At 48.6% G+C, this 20000-nt stretch overlaps 3 protein-coding genes across 3 annotated transcripts; 2 read left to right on the top strand and 1 right to left on the bottom strand.

Moving 5' to 3' along the window:
* Nucleotides 1-80: 80 nt before the first annotated feature.
* Nucleotides 81-5551, bottom strand: LOC130263349 (gap junction delta-2 protein-like). Its single transcript, XM_056510856.1, has 3 exons — nt 5481-5551; nt 283-694; nt 81-179 (listed from the first exon to the last, which is right to left on the bottom strand). The coding sequence occupies exons 1-3, from the start codon at nt 5549-5551 to the stop codon at nt 81-83; spliced, it is 582 nt and encodes a 193-aa protein (XP_056366831.1).
* Nucleotides 5552-6346: 795 nt separating this feature from the next.
* Nucleotides 6347-9364, top strand: LOC130262910 (selenoprotein W-like). Its single transcript, XM_056510417.1, has 5 exons — nt 6347-6402; nt 6671-6695; nt 6831-6884; nt 8357-8431; nt 8518-9364. Exons 1-5 carry the CDS (start codon nt 6371-6373, stop codon nt 8590-8592), a joined length of 261 nt encoding a protein of 86 aa, XP_056366392.1. The 5' UTR covers nt 6347-6370; the 3' UTR covers nt 8593-9364.
* Nucleotides 9365-10919: 1555 nt separating this feature from the next.
* Nucleotides 10920-15789, top strand: LOC130262889 (histone H3.3A). Its single transcript, XM_056510393.1, has 4 exons — nt 10920-11041; nt 11482-11625; nt 12393-12546; nt 15616-15789. Exons 2-4 carry the CDS (start codon nt 11498-11500, stop codon nt 15742-15744), a joined length of 411 nt encoding a protein of 136 aa, XP_056366368.1. The 5' UTR covers nt 10920-11041; nt 11482-11497; the 3' UTR covers nt 15745-15789.
* The last annotated feature ends 4211 nt before the right edge of the window (nt 15790-20000 follow it).

Genomic DNA, 20000 nt, shown 5'->3' on the forward strand with positions numbered 1-20000 from the left:
TGGCACTCCTGGGTTTCTACATTTTCTTACCCCATTTTTCACCCCAAAAAATCCATTTTTTACCCCCAAAAACCCATTTTTTACTCCCAAAAACCCATTTTTTCACGCTTTTCACCTACCTGGATGACATAGAACCGGGAGATCCCCTCCTGCCGCTTCATCTTGGCGCTCCTGGGTTTCTACATTTTCTTACCCCATTTTTCACCCCAAAAAATCCATTTTTTCTATGATTTTACCCCATTTTTCACCCCAAATTCCCATTTTTCCATGCTTTCCACCCACCTGGATGACATAAAACCTGGAGATCCCCTCCTGCCTCTTCATCTTGGCGCTCCGCTGCGGCCGCGCCGCCGCCTCCTCGCCGTCCTTGGCCCCGTCGGCCGCCAGGGCCCCGTTGGCTTTGGGCCTCTTGGGCTCCAGGATGGGGTAGAGGAAGGAGTAGCGGCGCTCGCGCTGCTTGGCCGCCTGGTGCACCGAGTAGGTGATGAAGCAGAGGCTGGGCGTGCACACCAGGATGATCTGGAAGACCCAGTAGCGGATGTGGGAGATGGGGAAGGCCTTGTCGTAGCAGGCCTGGTTGCAGCCGGGCTGCAGCGTGTTGCACATGAACATGGTCTGCTCGTCCTCGTACACCGTCTCGCCCACGATGGCCACGATCAGGATGCGGAAAATCACCACCACGGTCAGGAGGATCCTGGGGAGAAAGGGGTTAAAAATCATCATGAAATCGTCATAAAATCAGCACCAGGGTCAGCCGGATCCTGGGGAAAAAGGGGTTAAAAATCGTCATGAAATCAGCACCAGGGTCAGCAGGATCCTGGGGAAAAAGGGGTTAAAAATCGTCATGAAATCAGCACCACGGTCAGCAGGATCCTGGGGAAAAAAGGGTTAAAAATCAGCACCACGGTCAGCAGGATCCTGGGGAGAAAAGGGTTAAAAATCAGCACCACGGTCAGCAGGATCCTGGGGAGAACAGGGTTAAAAATCGTCATTAAAATCGTCATGAAATCAGCACCACGGTCAGCAGGATCCTGGGGAGAAAGGGGTTAAAAATCAGCACCACGGTCAGCAGGATCCTGGGGAAAAAGGTTTGGTTAAAAATCAGCACCACGGTCAGCAGGATCCTGGGGAGAAAGGGGTTAAAAATCACCAGCAAATCACCACAACAGTCAGCAGGATCCTGGGGAGAAAGGGGTTAAAAATCATCACCACGGTCAGGAGAATCCTGGGGAAAAAAGGGTTAAAAATCACCACCACGGTCAGGAGAATCCTGGGGAAAAAGGGTTAAAAATTATCACCATGGTCAGCAGGATCCTGGGGAGAAAGGGGTTAAAAATCGTCATGAAATCGTCATGAAATCATCATGAAATAATCAGAAAATCAGCACCACGGTCAGCAGGATCCTGGGGAAAAAAGGGTTAAAAATCAGCACCACGGTCAGCAGGATCCTGGGGAGAAAGGGGTTAAAAAACAGCACCAGGGTCAGCAGGATCCTGGGGAGAAAGGGTTAAAAATCACCAGGAAATCACCACAACAGTCAGCAGGATCCTGGGGAAAAAGGGGTTAAAAATCACCAGGAAATCGTCATGAAATCAGCACCACGGTCAGCAGGATCCTGGGGAGAAAGGGGTTAAAAATCACCAGGAAATCACCACAACAGTCAGCAGGATCCTGGGGAGAAAGGGTTAAAAATTATCACCATGGTCAGGAGAATCCTGGGGAGAAAGGGTTAAAAATCGTCATGAAATCAGCACCACGGTCAGCAGGATCCTGGGGAGAAAGGGGTTAAAAATCAGCATAAAGTCAGCAAAATCCTGGGGAGAAAGGGTTAAAAATTATCACCACGGTCAGCGGGATCCTGGGGAGAAAAGGGTTAAAAATCAGCACCACGGTCAGCAGGATCCTGGGGAGAAAGGGTTAAAAATCAGCACCATGGTCAGCAGGATCGTGGGGAAAAAGGGGTTAAAAATCAGCATAAAGTCAGCAAAATCCTGGGCAGAAATGGGTTAAAAATCACCAGGAAATCACCACAACAGTCAGCAGGATCGTGGGGAAAAAGGGGTTAAAAATCGTCATGAAATCAGCACCAGGGTCAGCAGGATCCTGGGAAGAAAGGGGTTAAAAATCACCACCAGGGTCAGCAGGATCCTGGGGAAAAAAGGGTTAAAAATCACCACCACGGTCAGCAGGATCGTGGGGAAAAAGGGGTTAAAAATCAGCATAAAGTCAGCAAAATCCTGGGGAGAAAGGGGTTAAAAATCGTCATGAAATCGTCATAAAATCAGCACCACGGTCAGCAGGATTCTGGGGAAAAAGGGGTTAAAAATCGTCATGAAATCAGCACCAGGGTCAGCAGGATCCTGGGGAAAAAGGGGTTAAAAATCAGCATAAAGTCAGCAGGATCCTGGGGAGAAAGGGTTAAAAATCGTCATGAAATCGTCATGAAATCGCCATGAAATCATGAAATCAACACCAGGGTCAGGAGGATTCTTCAGGAAAGGTGAGTGGGGAGCAAAATCACCTGGCTGAGGGTCTCACCTGGGTCAGGGTCTCACCTGGCTGTGGGTCTCACCTGGCTGTGGGTCTCACCTGGGTCAGGGTCTCACCTGTGGGTCTCACCTGTGGATCTCACCTGTCTCTGGGTCTCACCTGTGGGTCTCACCTGGCTGTGGGTCTCACCTGTGGGTCTCACCTGTGGGTCTCACCTGGCTGAGGGTCTCACCTGGGTCAGGGTCTCACCTGGCTGTGGGTCTCACCTGGCTGTGGGTCTCACCTGAGGGTCTCACCTGTGGGTCTCACCTGTGGGTCTCACCTGTCTGAGGGTCTCACCTGGCTCTGGGTCTCACCTGGCTGAGGGTCTCACCTGGCTGAGGGTCTCACCTGTGGGTCTCACCTGTGGGTCTCACCTGTCCCTGTCTCACCTGTGGGTCTCACCTGTGGGTCTCACCTGTGGGTCTCACCTGGCTGAGGGTCTCACCTGGCTCTGGGTCTCACCTGGCTGAGGGTCTCACCTGGCTGAGGGTCTCACCTGTGGGTCTCACCTGTGGGTCTCACCTGTAGGTCTCACCTGAGGGTCTCACCTGGCTCTGGGTCTCACCTGTGGGTCTCACCTGTCTGAGGGTCTCACCTGTGAGTCTCACCTGTGGGTCTCACCTGTGGGTCTCACCTGGCTGAGGGTCTCACCTGTGGGTCTCACCTGTGGGTCTCACCTGTGGGTCTCACCTGTGGATCTCACCTGTGGGTCTCACCTGTGGGTCTCACCTGTGGGTCTCACCTGTAGGTCTCACCTGTGGGTCTCACCTGAGGGTCTCACCTGACTCTGGGTCTCACCTGTGGGTCTCACCTGTGGGTCTCACCTGTGGGTCTCACCTGTCTCTGGGTCTCAGCTGGGCCCCCAAATCCCACCTGGACCCCGGGTCTCACCTGGCCCTGCCCCCCCACGATTCACCTGTCCTGCCTCACCTGTCCTGCCCCCAGCTGGTCACGTGATCCCTGCCGGTCACGTGATCCCGTGGGCGGCCCTGAGCCACCGCGGGGTCACCTGGGGTCACCTGGGTCACACCTGAGCGAGCCGGGGGGGATTTGGGGGGATTTGGGGGGATTTGGGGGGGATCTGGGGGGGATTTGGGGGGATTTGGGGTGAATTCAGGTGAATTTGGGGTGGATTTGGGATGGAACCAGGTGTGCTCAGGTGGAACCGGGAGGATTTGGGGTGAATTTGGGGTGGATTCGGGGTGGATTTAGGATAAATTCGGGATAAATTTGGGGTGAATTTGGGGTTTAACAGGGGATGGAATTTGGGGTGAATTTGGGATGGATTTGGGATAAATTCGGGGTGGATTCAGGATAAATTTGGGATGAATTTGGGGTGGGTTCGGGATAAATTCAGGATAAATTTGGGATGAATTTGGGGTGGATTCGGGATAAATTCAGGATAAATTCAATGTGTAACTGGGATGGATTTGGGGGGGATTTGGGATAAATTCAGGATAAATTTGGGATAAATTTGGGGTGGATTTGGGTGGATTTGGGATAAATTCAGGATAAATTCAGGCTGTAACCAGGATGAATTTGGGGTGAATTTGGGATGAATATGGGGTGTAACAGGGGATGGATTTTGGGGTGGATTTGGGATAAATTCAGAATAAATTCAGGCTGTAACCAGGATGAATTTGGGATAAATTCGGGGTAGATTTAGGATGGATTTGGGGTGAATTTGGGATAAATTTGGGGTGGATTTGGGGTGGATTTGGGATAAATTTGGGGTGAATTTGGGGTGGATTTGGGATAAATTTGGGGTGAATTTGGGGTGGATTTGGGTAGATTCAGGAACAATTTAGGATAAATTCGGGATAAATTCAGGCTGTAACCAGGATGGATTTGGGGTGGATTTGGGATAAATTTGGGGTGGATTTGGGGTTTAACAGGGGATGATTTGGGGTGGATTTGGGATAAATTCAGATTAAATTCAGGCTGTAACCAGGATGGATTTGGGGTGGATTTGGGATGAATTTGGGGTAGATTTGGGATGAATTCGGGGTAGATTTAGGATGGATTTGGGGTGAATTTGGGGAAGTAACCAGGGTGTGTTTGGGGTGTAACCAGGGGTGGATTTGGGGTGGATTCAGAGTGGATTTAGGATGAGTTTGGGGTGAATTTGGGATAAATTTGGGATGGATTCAGGGTGAATTTGGGGTGGATTTAGGATGAATTCAGGCTGTAAGTGGGGGTGGATTTAGGATGGATTCGGGATAAATTCGGGATAAATTCGGGATAAATTTGGGATAAATTCGGGATAAATTCGGGATGAATTCAGGATAAATTCGGGATAAATTCGGGATAAATTCGGGATAAATTCGGGATAAATTCGGGATGAATTCGGGATGAATTCGGGATGAATTCGGGATAAATTCGGGATGAATTCGGGATGAATTCCGGATGAATTCGGGATAAATTCGGGATGAATTCGGGATGAATTCGGGATAAATTCCGGATAAATTCGGGATGAATTCGGGATGAATTCGGGATAAATTCGGGATAAATTCGGGATAAATTCGGGATGAATTCGGGATGAATTCGGGATGAATTCGGGATAAATTCGGGATGAATTCGGGATGAATTCCGGATGAATTCGGGATAAATTCGGGATGAATTCGGGATGAATTCGGGATAAATTCCGGATAAATTCGGGATGAATTCGGGATGAATTCGGGATAAATTCGGGATAAATTCGGGATAAATTCGGGATAAATTCGGGATAAATTCAGGATGAATTCGGGATAAATTCGGGATAAATTCGGGATGAATTCGGGATGAATTCGGGATGAATTCGGGATGAATTCGGGATGAATTCGGGATAAATTCAGGATGAATTCGGGATAAATTCAGGATAAATTCGGGATAAATTCGGGATGAATTCGGGATGAATTCGGGATAAATTCGGGATTAATTCAGGATGAACTGGGGGTTCCCTCGCTCACCTGCCGATCATGGTGGAGTGCTGCTGCACCGCCGCCTCCAGCAGCCGCTCCAGGATGGTCCATTCGCCCATGGCTCCGGCCTGGGGGGCGCCGGGACCCCCCAAACCCCCCGGGACCCCCCCGGGATTCCCGGGCCCCCCCCGGGCCCCCCCCGGGACCCCCCGGGACCCCCCCGGGACCCCCCGGGTCAGCGGCGGCGCCCCCCGGGATCGGGCGGATCCAGCGGATCCCGGGGATCCATCGGCGCTCGGAGCGTGGGGGAGGGGAGGGGCGGGACTGGGAGGGACTGGGAGGGGACTGGGAGGGGATTGGAGGGAACTGGGAGGGGATTGGGGGATACTGGGGGGACTGGGCGGGACTGGGAGGGACTGGGAGGGGATTGGAGGGAACTGGGAGGGACTGGGAGGGACTGAGGGAGAACTGGGAGGGACTGGGAGGGGATTGGGGGATACTGGGAGGGACTGGGAGGGACTGGGCGGGACTGGGAGGGACTGGGAGGGGACTGGGAGGGGATTCGGGGATACTGGGAGGGACTGGGCGGGACTGGGAGGGGACTGGATGGGACTGGGAGGGACTGGGAGGGACTGAGGGAGAACTGGGAGGGACTGGGAGGGGATTGGGGGATACTGGGAGGGACTGGGAGGGAACTGGGGGGAAACTGGGAGGGACTGGTTTCACTGGTCCCAGCCGTGTTCCCATACTGGTCTCACTGGTAGCCCCATACTGGTTTTACTGGTCCCGCTGGCCCCGCCCCGTCTCTCTGGCCACGCCCCGTCCCGCTGGCCACGCCCACATCCCTCTGACCCCGCCCACGTCCCATTGGTCCCGCCCCGTCCCTCTGGCCACGCCCCTCCCTCCGGCCCCGCCCCCGCGCATGCGCAGTTGCCGCCATGGCGCCGCTCCGAGTCCATGTCCTTTACTGGTACCGGGGGTCCCCAAATTTTGGGGGGGGGGGGGTCCCCAAATTCCGGGAGGGGGGGTCCCAAATTTTGGGGGGTGATCCCTGACCCCGGGGGGGGTCCCCAGTTCCTGGGGGGCGGGGCGTTCCCAATTCCGGGTTTGTCCCAAATTTTTGGGAGGGGCGGGTCCCAAATTCCCGGGGGGGGTTTCCCCAAATATTGGGGGTGTCCCCAAATTTTGGGATGGTCCCAAATTTTGGGGGGTTCCCCCTTTTCCTCCCCCACCCCCAGCGGAGCCTGAGGCTACAAACCCAAGGTGAGCCCCTCCCCCCCCTTTTTTTTTAACCCCCCCCCCCCAAAAAAAATGGGAGAACCCCCAAAAACCAACGGGGGGACCCCAAAAAAATTGGGGGGACCCCAAAAAAATCAGCGCCCCCTCCCAAAATTTCAGTTTGAGAAGCTGAAGCAGGAGCTGGAGCGGCGCTTCCCGGGAGCCCTGGCCGTGGTGGGACTGGGGGGACCCCAAATTTGGGGGGGGGACCCCAAATTTTGGGGGGTTGAGCCTGATTTTGAGGGGGGGAACCCCAAATTTTGGGAGGTGGGGAGCCCAAATTTTGGGGCGTCGGGGCTGATTTTGGGGGGGGAGAAGCCAAATTTTGGGGATTCGGGGCTGATTTGGGGGGGGACCCCAAATTTTGTGGGGGCGGATTTTGAGATTTTAGGGGGAGGGGACCCCAAATTTTGGGTGGTCGGGGCTGATTTTGAGGGGGGACCCCAAATTTGGGGGGGGGGGGGGCCGAAACTGGGGGGGTTTGGGCTGATTTTGGGGGGGGACCCCAAATTTTAGGGGGGAGGAGCCCAAATTTTGGGGGATCGGGGCTGATTTTGAGGGGGGACCCCAAGTTTTGGGGGGGGACCCAAATTTGGGGGATCGGGGCTGATTTTGGGGAGGGGACACAAATTTTGGGGGTTCGAGGCTCGTGAATTTTGGGGATTTTTTGGGGGGATCCCCAGGATTTTGGGATTTTTTTGGGGGGGATTTTGGGGATTTTTTTGGGGAGGGATTTTGGGATTTTGGGGATTTTTTGGGCTCGGATTTTGGGATTTTGGGGATTTTTTTTGGGCTCGGATTTGGGGATTTTTTTGGTTGGGATATTTTGGGTCGGATTTTTGGGATTTGGGGATTTTTTGGGATTTTGGGGATTTTTTCGGGTGGGATTTTGGGATTTTTTCGGGTGGGATTTTGGGGATTTTTTTGGGTGGGATTTTTGGGATTTTGGGATTTTTCTTTGGGCTGGGATTTTTGGGATTTTGGGATTTTTTGGGCTGGGATTTTTTAAATTTTTTCGGGTGGGGTTTTGGGGATTTTTTTGGGCTGGGATTTTTGGAATTATTTTGAGCTGGGATTTTTCAGATTTGGAGATTTTTGGGGTTGGATTTTTGGGATTTTGGTGATTTTTTTTTGGCTGGAATTTTTGGGATTTGGGGATTTATTTGGGCTGGGATTTTGGGGATTTTTGGGGTGGGACTTTTGGGATTTTGGGGATTTTTTGGGTGGGATTTTGGCGATTTTTTTGGGCTGGGATTTTTGGGATTTTTTCGGGTGGGATTTTTGGGATTTTTTCGGGGGAATTTGGGGATTTTTTGGGTGGGATTTTTGGGATTTGTTTGGGATGGGATTTTTGGGATTTGGGGATTTATTTGGGCTGGGATTTTGGGGATTTTTGGGGTGGGATTTTTGGGGATTTTAGGGATTTTTTGGGTGGGATTTGGGGAATTTTTGGGGGTGAGATTTTTGGGATTTGTTTGGGATGGGATTTTTGGATTTTTTTTGGTTGGGATTTCTGGGATTTGGGGATTTTTTGGGCTGGGATTTTTGGGATTTTGGGGACTTTTTTGGGTGGGATTTTTTTGGTTGAGATTTTGGGATTTTTTTGGGGTGACTCCCCAAAATTTTGGGGATCTCCCCCCCCCCAGACCGGCCAGGGCACCCCGGAAGTGACCGGGTGGTTCGAGGTGACCGTGGGGACGCACCTGGTGCACTCCAAAAAGGTGAGCGCCCCTCCCCCCCCCTCCCCCCTCCCCCTCCCCCCCAAATTTTGGGGTCCCCCATCCCAATTTTGGGGGCGTGTCCCCAGAACGGCGATGGCTTCGTGGACAGCGACTCCAAACTGCACAGGATCGTCGCCGCCATCGAGGCCTGCCTGGCCTAGGCCCCGATAGGGGGGGCTCTGTCGCGACATGGCGCGATATGGCGCGATATACCGGGAAATATCGCGATATCCCGCGATATATCGGGAGATATCGCGATATGCCGCGATATATCGGGAGATATCGCGATATCCCGCGATATATCGGGAGATATCGCAATATCCCGCGATATATCGGGAGATATCGCGATATATCGCAAAACATCATGATATATCGCAAAATATCGGGAGCTATATCGGGAAATATCGCGATATATCGCGCGATATAGTGCGATATCGCAGGATATTGTGATATATCGTGGGATATCGTGCGATATCACGATATATCGCGGGATATCGCGGGATATCTGATGATATCGCGACATGTCGCGACAGCGCTGCCCCCCCCAGCCCCCCCCAGCCCCTCCCCCGCGCTCCATGACGGGAATCGCCGAAACGCCGCCGGCACCGGGCGCTGCCCCGAGCCCCCCGCGCGGGGGAGGGGAACGGGGGGGGATGGGGGGGGCAGAGCCCGCCCTAAATCCCCCCAAAATCCCACCCCAAATCCCACCCCAAATTTAACCCAAAATCCCTTAATTCCACCCCAAATCCCACCCTAAAATCCTGCCCCAAATTTCTCCCAAATCCCACCCCTAATTTTACCCAAAATCTCACCCAAAATTCTTCAAATCCCACCCCAAATCCCTAAAATTTCACCCCAAATTCCTTAATTCCATCCCAAATCCCACCCTAAATCCCCCCCAAAATACCACCCCAAATTTCACCCCAAAAATCCCTCCCCTAATTTCACCCAAATCCCACCCAAATCACCCTAAATCCTGCCCCAAATCCCCCCAAAATCCCCCGAAATTCCACCCCAAATCCTAACCCAAATTCCAGCCCAAAAATCCCTCAAATCCCCCCCAAAATTCTTTAATTCCACCCCAAATTCCACCTCAAATCCTTAAAATCCCACCCAAAATCCCTCAAATTTTACCCCAAATCCCGAAATCCCACCCCAAATCCCACCACAAAAATCCTTCAAATCCCCCCCAAACTCCCACCCAAACATCCCCCAAAAACTCCCACCCAAATTTCACCCAAAATCCTTTAATTCTACCCCAAATCCCACCCCAAATCCTGCCCAAAATCCCTCAAATCCCCCCAAAATCCTCTAAAATTTCACCCAAAATCCCCCCAAAATCCCCCAAAATCCTAAAATCCCTCAAATCCCCCAAAATCCCTCAAATCCCCCCAAAAATCCCCCAAATTTCACCCAAAATTCCCCAAATCCCCACAAAAATCCCCCAAATTTCACCCAAAATCCTTCAAATCCCCCACAAAATCCCCCAAATCTTCCCAAAAATCCCCCAAATTTCACCCAAAAATCCCCCAAATCCCCCCAAAGTTTTTCTTCCCCCCCCCCCAATTTTTTTCTTTCCCCCAAATCCTTTTTTTTCCTTTTTTTTTTTCATTTTCCGCTTTCACCGATGCCAAATTAGCCCAAATTTGGATTTTTTTGGGATTCTTCTCCCGCCGAGCTCTCCCTGGAAGGAGAAAAAAAAAAAAATTTAAAACCCTGAAAGTACCAAAATTATTTTATTTTATTTTTTATTTCATTTTATTTTATGTTTTATTTTTTTTATTATTATTCCGAATTTTATTATCCTCGTTACTCGGCAGCCTTTTGGAAATAAAACGTTGGAAATAAAACATTGGAAATAAAAGATTTTGGGAAATAAAACTTTGGAAATTTGAGGATTTTGGTTTTTTTTTAATTTTATATTTTTGGGAATTTTGGGCTGTGGGAAATTCCATTTTCTTGTTGAATCCCAAAAAGCAGCGCAGGGGAATTCTGGAATTCCTCATTTTGGGAATAAAATAATTCTATTTTTTTTTTTAATCGAACTGTTTTATTTTATTTTATGGATTTTGGGGATCAAGGTGCTCCGAGCACCTCCAAGCTTGGCCTTTAATCCTAAAAAAAGTGAAATTATGGAATTTTGGGGAATAAAAGATGAAAAATTTAAAAAGATTTTGTTGGTTTTATTGGGTTTTTTTTGGGATTTACTGAGCGAGTCCATGAGGGAAAACTGAGCCGCGCTCCGAGCTCTCCCAAACTCCGTCCTCTAGCTGAAAACCCCCCAAAAAAACAACATCCCAAAATTGAGAAATTTGAGATTTATGGAATTAGGAAGGGAAAAATAAAAAATAAATAAAAATAAATTTAAAAAAAAACCCGCTCGGACGCCTCAGGCCCCGCGCCCCCCTCAGGAATCCAAGATGGCGGCGCGGCCTCACCTCAGCCGACCCCGCCCGTTCCCGCCCTCCGCGCGCGGGGCACGACGGGAACCGCCCTCAGCCGGGACCCGCCATTTTCTGCCGGGAAAGGCGGGAAGGGGGAGATCGAAGCCGCCGCAGCCGCACCGCGGGACCCGCACGGCTCCAGCGCCGCCGCCAGCGCCGCTCGCAGGTACCGGGAGCGCGGCGGCGGCCGGGGGTCGGTACCGGGGAGCGCTGCGGGAGGGAAGTACCGGGAAAGCTCCGGTGTGCGGTGGGGGGTGCGGGGGGGGCCGGGGTCGCCTGAGGAGACGCTTCCCTTTAGTCCCGCCTTCCGTGTGGTGCCGCGCGCTGATTGGCCGAGAAGGCGGGCGCTGATTGGCTGTGAAGCACGTCAATCAAAGGAAGCCCGCCGCTTCCTCCAATCAGCGGGGGCTTCGCGGAGGCTTCTGGGTGTTGTAGTTCGGGGCTGCGCCTCCGCCGCGCTCAGCCAATCAGGCGCGGGGCAGCGGGCGCGTGACGCGGCGCGCGGGCGCTCATGGGAGTTGTAGTCGCGTAGGCCGCGCGGGGATTTCTCCCCGTTTCTCCCGTTTTTTGCCCCGTTTTCCTCCCGGTTTTTCGCGGCTCTCGCAGGCTGTGACGGCCCGGCATGGCCCGCACCAAGCAGACGGCTCGGAAATCCACCGGCGGGAAAGCGCCGCGGAAACAACTCGCCACCAAGGCGGCCCGGAAGAGCGCGCCCTCCACCGGGGGCGTGAAGAAACCGCATCGCTACCGGTAACGGGGGGCGCTGGGGGATACTGGGGCACACCTGGGACAGGTGAGGGGCACACCTGGGTACTGACAGTGACACCCCAAACCACACCTGTGCCTCACCTGTCTCACCTGTGTCTCACCTGTGCCTCAATTGTCTCAACTGTATCTTACCTGTCTCACCTGTATCTCACCTGTGTCTCACCTGTATCTTACCTGCCTTACCTGTCTCACCTGTATCTCACCTGTCTCAGTCTCACCTGTCTCACCTGTGTCTCACCTGTGTCTCACGTGCCTTACCTGTCTCAACGGCATCTCACCTGTGTCTCACCTGTATCACACCTGTCCACCTGTCTCACCTGTGTCCCACACCTGTCTCACCTGTCCCACCTGTCTCACCTGTCTCTCCCCTCTGTCTCACCTCTCACCTGTATCTCACCTGACTCTCACCTGTCTCACCTGTCTCACCTGTCCCACCTCTCTCTCACCTGTCTCACTTGTCTCACCTGTCTCTTACCTGTATCTCACCTGTCTCACATGTCTCACCTCTCTCTCACCTCTCTCTCACCTGTCTCACCTGTCTCACCTGTCTCTCACCTGTCTCTCACCTGTATCTCACCTGTATCCCACCTCTCTCTCACCTGTCTCTCACCTGTATCTCACCTGTCCCACCTGTCTCACCTGTATCCCACCTGTCCCACCTGTCTCTCACCTGTCCCACCTGTATCTCACCTGTCTCTCACCTGTATCTCACCTGTATCTCACCTGTCTCACCTGTCTCACCTGCCCAGCCCCGGCACGGTGGCGCTGCGCGAGATTCGCCGTTACCAGAAATCCACGGAGCTGCTGATCCGGAAACTTCCGTTCCAGCGGCTGGTGCGGGAGATCGCGCAGGACTTCAAAACAGACCTGCGCTTCCAGAGCGCGGCCATCGGCGCCCTGCAGGTGAGGGACACACCTGGGCACACCTGGGTACACCTGAGTATACCTGAGACACACCTGGGTACAGCTGAGTATACCTGAGATACACCTGGGATACACCTGGGACACACCTGGGACACACCTGGGTACTGACAGTGACACCCCAGATCCAACCTGCGCTTCCAGAGCGCGGCCATCGGCGCCCTGCAGGTGAGGGGCACACCTGGGCACACCTGGGACACACCTGGGCACACCTGGGTAATCATGGGATACACCTGGGCACACCTGGGTACACCTGGGTACTGACAGTGACACCCCAGAACCGACCTGCGCTTCCAGAGCGCGGCCATCGGCGCCCTGCAGGTGAGGGGCACACCTGGGCACACCTGGGTAATCATGGGACACACCTGGGTACTGACAGTGACAGCCCAGAACCGACCTGCGCTTCCAGAGTGCGGCCATCGGCGCCCTGCAGGTGAGGGGCACACCTGGGCACACCTGGGCACACCTGGGTACACCTGAGATACACCTGGGTACAGCTGGGTATACCTGAGATACACCTGGGCACACCTGGGCACACCTGGGTACACCTGGGCACACCTGAGTATACCTGAGACACACCTGGGTAATGACAGTGACACCCCAGAACTGACCTGCGCTTCCAGAGCGCGGCCATCGGCGCCCTGCAGGTGAGGGGCACACCTGGGCACACCTGGGACACACCTGGGACACACCTGGGTACACCTGGGACACACCTGGGACACACCTGGGCACACCTGGGTACAGCTGAGTATACCTGAGATACACCTGGGCACAGCTGGGTACTGACAGTGACACCCCAGATCCAACCTGCGCTTCCAGAGCGCGGCCATTGGCGCCCTGCAGGTGAGGGGCACACCTGGGCACACCTGGGACACACCTGGGCACACCTGGGTACAGCTGGGTACAGCTGGGTACACCTGGGTACTGACAGTGACACCCCAGAACCGACCTGCGCTTCCAGAGCGCGGCCATCGGCGCCCTGCAGGTGAGGGGCACGCCTGGGCACACCTGGGACACACCTGGGTACACCTGGGTACACCTGGGTAATCATGGGACACACCTGGGCACACCTGGGCACACCTGGGTAATCATGGGATACACCTGAGTACAGCTGGGACACACCTGGGTACTGACAGTGACAGCCCAGATCCAACCTGCGCTTCCAGAGCACGGCCATCGGCGCCCTGCAGGTGAGGGGCACACCTGGGCACACCTGGGTACACCTGGGTACACCTGAGATACACCTGGGTAATCATGGGACACACCTGAGTACAGTTGGGACACACCTGGGCACTGACAGTGACAGCCCAGAACCGACCTGCGCTTCCAGAGCGCGGCCATTGGTGTCACCTGTATCTCACCTGTCCCATACCTGTCTCACCTCTCACCTGTGTCACACCTGTATCTCACCTGTCTGACCTGTAGGAGGCCTCTGAGGCGTACCTGGTGGGGCTGTTTGAGGACACAGGGGTTACAGGTGACCCCATGGGTATCTCACCTGTCCCATACCTGTCTCACCTGTCCCATACCTGTCTCTCACCTGTACAGGAGGCCAGCAAGGCATACCTGGTGGGGCTGTTTGAGGACACAGGGGTGTCTCACCTGTCCCATACCTGTCTCTCACCTGTATCTCACCTGTCTCACCTGTAGGAAGCCTCTGAGGCGTACCTGGTGGGGCTGTTTGAGGACACTGGGGTTAGAGGTGACCCCGTGGGTATCTCACCTGTCCCATACCTGTCTCACCTGTATCTCACCTGTCTCTCACCTGTCTCTCACCTGTCTCTCACCTGTCTCTCTCTCACCTGTAGGAGGCCTCTGAGGCGTACCTGGTGGGGCTGTTTGAGGACACAGGGGTTACAGGTGACCCCGTGGGTATCTCACCTGTCCCATACCTGTCTCACCTGTATCTCACCTGTCTCTCTCACCTGTAGGAGGCCTCTGAGGTGTACCTGGTGGGGCTGTTTGAGGACACAGGGGTGTCCCACCTGTCTCACCTGTATCTCACCTGTCTCTCACCTGTATCTCACCTGTCTCTCACCTGTCTCACCTGTAGGAGGCGTCTGAGGCGTACCTGGTGGGGCTGTTTGAGGACACAGGGGTGTCTCACCTGTCTCATACCTGTCTCACCTGTCCCATACCTGTCTCACCTGTCTCTATCTCACCTGTCTCACCTGTAGGAGGCATCTGAGGCGTACCTGGTGGGGCTGTTTGAGGACACAGGGGTGTCTCACCTGTCTCATACCTGTCTCACCTGTCCCATACCTGTCTCACCTGTCCCACCTGTCTCTCACCTGTCTCACCTGTCTCTCTCTCACCTGTAGGAAGCCTCTGAGGCGTACCTGGTGGGGCTGTTTGAGGACACAGGGGTGGGATACAGGCACAGGTGACCCTGTGGGTGTCTCACCTGTCTCTCACCTGTCTCTTACCTGTATCTCACCTGTATCTCACCTGTAGGAGGCGTCTGAGGCGTACCTGGTGGGGCTGTTTGAGGACACTGGGGTTACAGGTGACCCCATGGGTATCTCACCTGTATCTCACCTGTCTCTCTCTCACCTGTAGGAAGCCTCTGAGGCGTACCTGGTGGGGCTGTTTGAGGACACAGGGGTGGGATACAGGCACAGGTGACCCTGTGGGTGTCTCACCTGTCCCACACCTGTCTCACCTGTACAGGAGGCGTCTGAGGCGTACCTGGTGGGGCTGTTTGAGGACACAGGGGTTACAGGTGACCCCGTGGGTATCTCACCTGTCTCTCACCTGTCTCACCTGTCTCACCTGTCTCTATCTCACCTGTAGGAGGCCTCTGAGGCGTACCTGGTGGGGCTGTTTGAGGACACAGGGGTTACAGGTGACCCCGTGGGTATCTCACCTGTCCCATACCTGTCTCACCTGTCCCATACCTGTCTCTCTCTCACCTGTACAGGAAGCCTCTGAGGCGTACCTGGTGGGGCTGTTTGAGGACACAGGGGTGGGATACAGGCACAGGTGACCCTGTGGGTGTCTCACCTGTCTCTCACCTGTCTCACCTGTCTCACCTGTCTCTCTCACCTGTAGGAGGCCTCTGAGGCGTACCTGGTGGGGCTGTTTGAGGACACCAACCTCTGCGCCATCCACGCCAAGCGCGTCACCATCATGCCCAAGGACATCCAGCTGGCGCGGCGCATCCGGGGGGAGCGCGCCTGAGCCCCCAAATTCCCAAAAATTACCCAAAAATTCCCCAAAATTCCCCAAAATTCCCAAATTCCCAACATTTCCCGAAATTCAAAAAAAAAAAAATCCCAAAATTCTCCACAATTCCGGAGAATTCCCCTGAAATTCCAAAATTCAAAAAAAAAAAAATCCCAAAATTCTCCACAATTCCGGAGAATTCCCCTGAAATTCCAAAATTCCCAAAAATATCTCAAAATTCCCAGATTTCCAAAATCCCCCAAATTCCCCAAAATCCCCAAAATTCTGGAGAATTCCCCAAAATTCTTAAAATTCCCCCCAAAAAAAATCGCAAAATTCCCCAATTCCCAAAATTCCAGAGAATTCCCCAAAATTCCAAAAATCTCAAAATTCCCAAATTCCCAAAAATTCTCCAAAATTCCCAGAAAAATCCCCAAAATTTCCCAAAAATTCAAAAATCCCCAGAATTCCCAAAGTTCCGGAGAATTCCCCAAAATTCCAAAAAAATTCCCCAAAATTTCCCAAAAATTCCCAAAAATTCCAAAATCCCCAGAATTCCCAAAGTTCCGGAGAATTCCCCAAAATTCCCAAAAAATCCAATCCCAAAATTCCAAAATCCCCAAAATCTCAAAATTCCAAATTCCCCAAAATTCCAAAATCTCAAAATCCCCAAAAAGTTCCGGAGAATTCCCCAAAATTCCCAAAAAAACCCAAATCCCAAAATCCCCAAAATCTCAAAATCCCAAAATTTCCAAATTCCCAAAATTCCCAAAATTTACCAAAATTCCCCAAAAATTCCCCAAAATTCCCAAAATTCCGGCCGACCCCCCCCCAGTTTTTGTACACGGATTTTCTAGGGGCGGGTTTGGGGTGAAAAATGAGAATTTTGGGCAAAGGGGGAGGGGCTGGGGAGGTCAAAAGGGAATAAAAAAAAAAAATTCCCAAATTTCTCAGAATTCCACCCAAAATTTTTTTTGGATTTTCTCAAATTTCCGCCCATTTTGTCCCAAAATTCCAAAAAACTCCGGATGTTTTTGGGGTTATTTTCCCAAATTTTTGGGTTTTTTTCTGTTCAAAATCGGGAATTTTTTGGGGTTTTGGGAATTCCTGAATTTAATTTTTTTTTTTTGGGAATTCCTCCCAAAATTTTTTTTGGGTTTTCCTCAAATTCCCGAAGTTTTTATCCCAAAAATTCCCGAATTTCTGGAGTTTTTTGGGGCAATTTTCCCAATTTTTGGGGTTTTTTTTTGGATTTTTTTTTGGGATGTCCAAATCAGGAATTTTGGGAATTTGTTGGAATTTTGGGAATTCTTTGGAATTTTGGGAATTTGTTGGAATTTTGGGAATTCCCAGTTTTCTACACAAAGTTTTTTTGGGGTGAAAAATGAGAATTTTGGGCAAAGGGGGAGGGGCTGGGGTGGTCACAAAGGAATAAAATAAAAAAAAAAAAATTCCCAAATTTCATCCAAAATTTTTTGGGGAAATTTCCTCAAATTTTTTATTTTATCCCAAAATTTGGGGACTGGGGTTAATTAATTAATTAATTAATTAGGGGGTTAATTAATTATTTGATGTTAATTGGGGTGGGCGTGGCTTCTCCTTCGTAAAATAAAAATTAAAAAAAAAAAAAATTCCCAAATTTTTTTGGAATTTCACCCAAAATTTTTTGGGGGGATTTCCCCAAATTTTTATTTTTCAGGATTTAGGGTTAATTAATTAATTGATGGGGGTTTAATTAATTATTTGATGTTAATTGGGGTGGGCGTGGCTTCTCCTTCATAAAATAAAAATTAAAAAAAAAAAAAAAAATTCCCAAATTTTTTTGGAATTTCACCCAAAAATTTTTTTGTGGATTTCCCCAAATTTTTATTTTTCAGGATTTAGGGTTAATTACTTAATTAATTAATGGGGGGTTAATTAATTAATTGATGTCAATTGGGGTGGGCGTGGCTTCTCCTCCCTAAAATTAAAAAAAAAAAAAAAAATTCCAAATTTTTTTGGAATTTCATCCAAAAATTTTTTGGTGGATTTCCCCAGATTTTTATTTTTCAGGATTTGGGTTTAATTAATTAATTAATTAGAGGGTTAATTAATTAATTGTTGTTAATTGGGGTGGGCGTGGCTTCTCCTCCCTAAAATTAAAAAAAAAAAAAAAATTCCCAAATTTTTTTGGAATTCCACCCAAAATTTATTTTGAGGATTCCCCAAATTTTTATTTTTCAGGATTTGGGGTTAATTAATTAATTGATGGGGGTTTAATTAATTATTTGATGTTAATTGGGGTGGGCGTGGCTTCTCCTCCCTAAAATAAAAATTTAAAAAAAAACAAAAATTCCCAAATTTTTTTGGAATTTCATCCAAAAATTTTTTTGTGGATTTCCCCAAATTTTTATTTTTCAGGATTGAGGGTTAATTAATTAATTAATTAATTGGGGGTTTAATTAATTAATTGATGTCAATTGGGGTGGGCGTGGCTTCTCCTTCATAAAATAAAAATTTAAAAAAAAATTTTAAAAACTCCCAAATTTCTCAAAATTTCACCCAAATTTTTTGTTTTTGGGGGGGGGGGGGGGAATTTTCCCGAATTTTGGGGGTGGGGGAGGGGCTGGCGGGGGTGGGGGAGGGGCGGGTCCCGGGCTCTGATCGGGATAAAAATATCCCGAAAATCGGGATTAGGGGGGGGGAGGGGCGGGCGCGCGGGGGCGGGGGGGGGGGGGAGGGGCGGGGGGGGGGGAGGGGGAGGGGTGAAAATATTGAAATAAAATAAAATTTAAAAAAAAAAAAAAAAAAATCGGGATTTGTGGAAATTTAATTTTTGTGGAATTTTCCCTTTTTTATATTAAAAAAAAAATTTGAATTAAATATTTTTATTTTAAATATTCGAATTTTTTTCTCCTTCCGAAATAATTTAATAAGAATTTTTAATTTTGATACAATTTTATATTAAATAATCGGGATTTGGGATTTGTGTGAATTTGATTTTTGTGGAATTATCTCTTTTTTTTATATTAAAAAAAATTTAAATTAAATATTTTATTTTAAATATTCGAATTTTTTTCTCGTTCCGAAATAATTTAATAAGAATTTTTAATTTTGATACAATTTTATATTAAATAATCGGGATTTGAGATTTGAGAAAATTTGATTTTTGTGGAATTATCTCTTTTTTATATTGAAAAAAAATTTAAATTAAATATTTTTATTTTAAATATTCGAATTTTTTTCTCGTTCCGAAATAATTTAATAAGAATTTTTAATTTTGATTTCATTTTATATTAAATAATCGGGATTTGGGATTTGTGGGAATTTGATTTTTGTGGAATTTTCCCTTTTTTATATTTAAAAAAAAAATTAAATATTTTATTTAAAATATTCGATTTTCTATTCTCATTCCAAAATTATTCCTTTTTTATATTTAATTTTTTTAATTAGAATTTTTATTAAAAATATTCGAATTTTTTCTCATTCCAAAAGGATTTAATAAGAATTTTTAAATTTTGATACAATTTTATATTAAATAATCGCGATTTGAGATTTGAAAAAATTTGATTTCCGTGGAATTGTCACTTTTTAAATAAATTTTAATATTTAAAAAAAAAAAATTTTTTTAAATTAAAAATCCGAATTTTTTCTCGTTCCAGGGATTTAATAATTTTTATTTTTTATTGAGGGATTTAATAAAAATTTCCGATTTTTATAGAACAAATGATCGAATTTTAAAATTAAATTATTGAGATTTTGATACAAATAATTCAAATTTTTAATCAATTCTTGAGGTTTTGATAGAAATAATCAAATTTTAATTAGAACTATTGAGATTTCTATAAAAATAATTTTAATTTTTAGTATATTTTAATTTAAAAATTATATATTATTTTTATTAAATACTTATTATTTTTAATTATTTATTATATAATAATTTTAATTAGAATTAATGAGATTTTGATATAAATAATTCGATTTTAATTAGATTTACTGAGATTTTTATATAAATAATCCGATTTTAATTCGAATTATTGAGATTTTGATGTAAATAATTCGATTTTTAAATTAATAATTGAGATTTTGATATAAAAATCCGATTTTAATTCTAAATAATGAGATTTTGATATAAATAATTCGATTTTTTAATCAATTCTTGAGATTTTGATATAAATAATCGGATTTTAATTCGAATTTTTGAGATTTTTGATATAAATAATCCGATTTTAATTCGAATTATTGAGATTTTTATACAAATAATCCGATTTTAATTCGAATTATTGAGATTT

Source organism: Oenanthe melanoleuca, chromosome 25, assembly GCF_029582105.1.
Source record: "Oenanthe melanoleuca isolate GR-GAL-2019-014 chromosome 25, OMel1.0, whole genome shotgun sequence".
Lineage (NCBI taxonomy): Eukaryota > Metazoa > Chordata > Aves > Passeriformes > Muscicapidae > Oenanthe > Oenanthe melanoleuca.

Bases quoted from the DNA above. Each gene is read 5' to 3' on its own strand.
- LOC130263349 (XM_056510856.1), bottom strand. From the start codon at position 5,551: ATGGGCGAATGGACCATCCTGGAGCGGCTGCTGGAGGCGGCGGTGCAG. The intron at 695-5,480 runs GTGAGCGAGGGA...CTTTCTCCCCAG, and splicing joins CACTCCACCATGATCGGCAG to GATCCTCCTGACCGTGGTGG. The intron at 180-282 runs GTGGGTGGAAAG...AAGAAAATGTAG, and splicing joins CCAGGTTTTATGTCATCCAG to AAACCCAGGAGCGCCAAGAT.
- LOC130262889 (XM_056510393.1), top strand. From the start codon at position 11,498: ATGGCCCGCACCAAGCAGACGGCTCGGAAATCCACCGGCGGGAAAGCG. The intron at 11,626-12,392 runs GTAACGGGGGGC...TCACCTGCCCAG, and splicing joins AAGAAACCGCATCGCTACCG to CCCCGGCACGGTGGCGCTGC. The intron at 12,547-15,615 runs GTGAGGGACACA...TCTCACCTGTAG, and splicing joins CGGCCATCGGCGCCCTGCAG to GAGGCCTCTGAGGCGTACCT.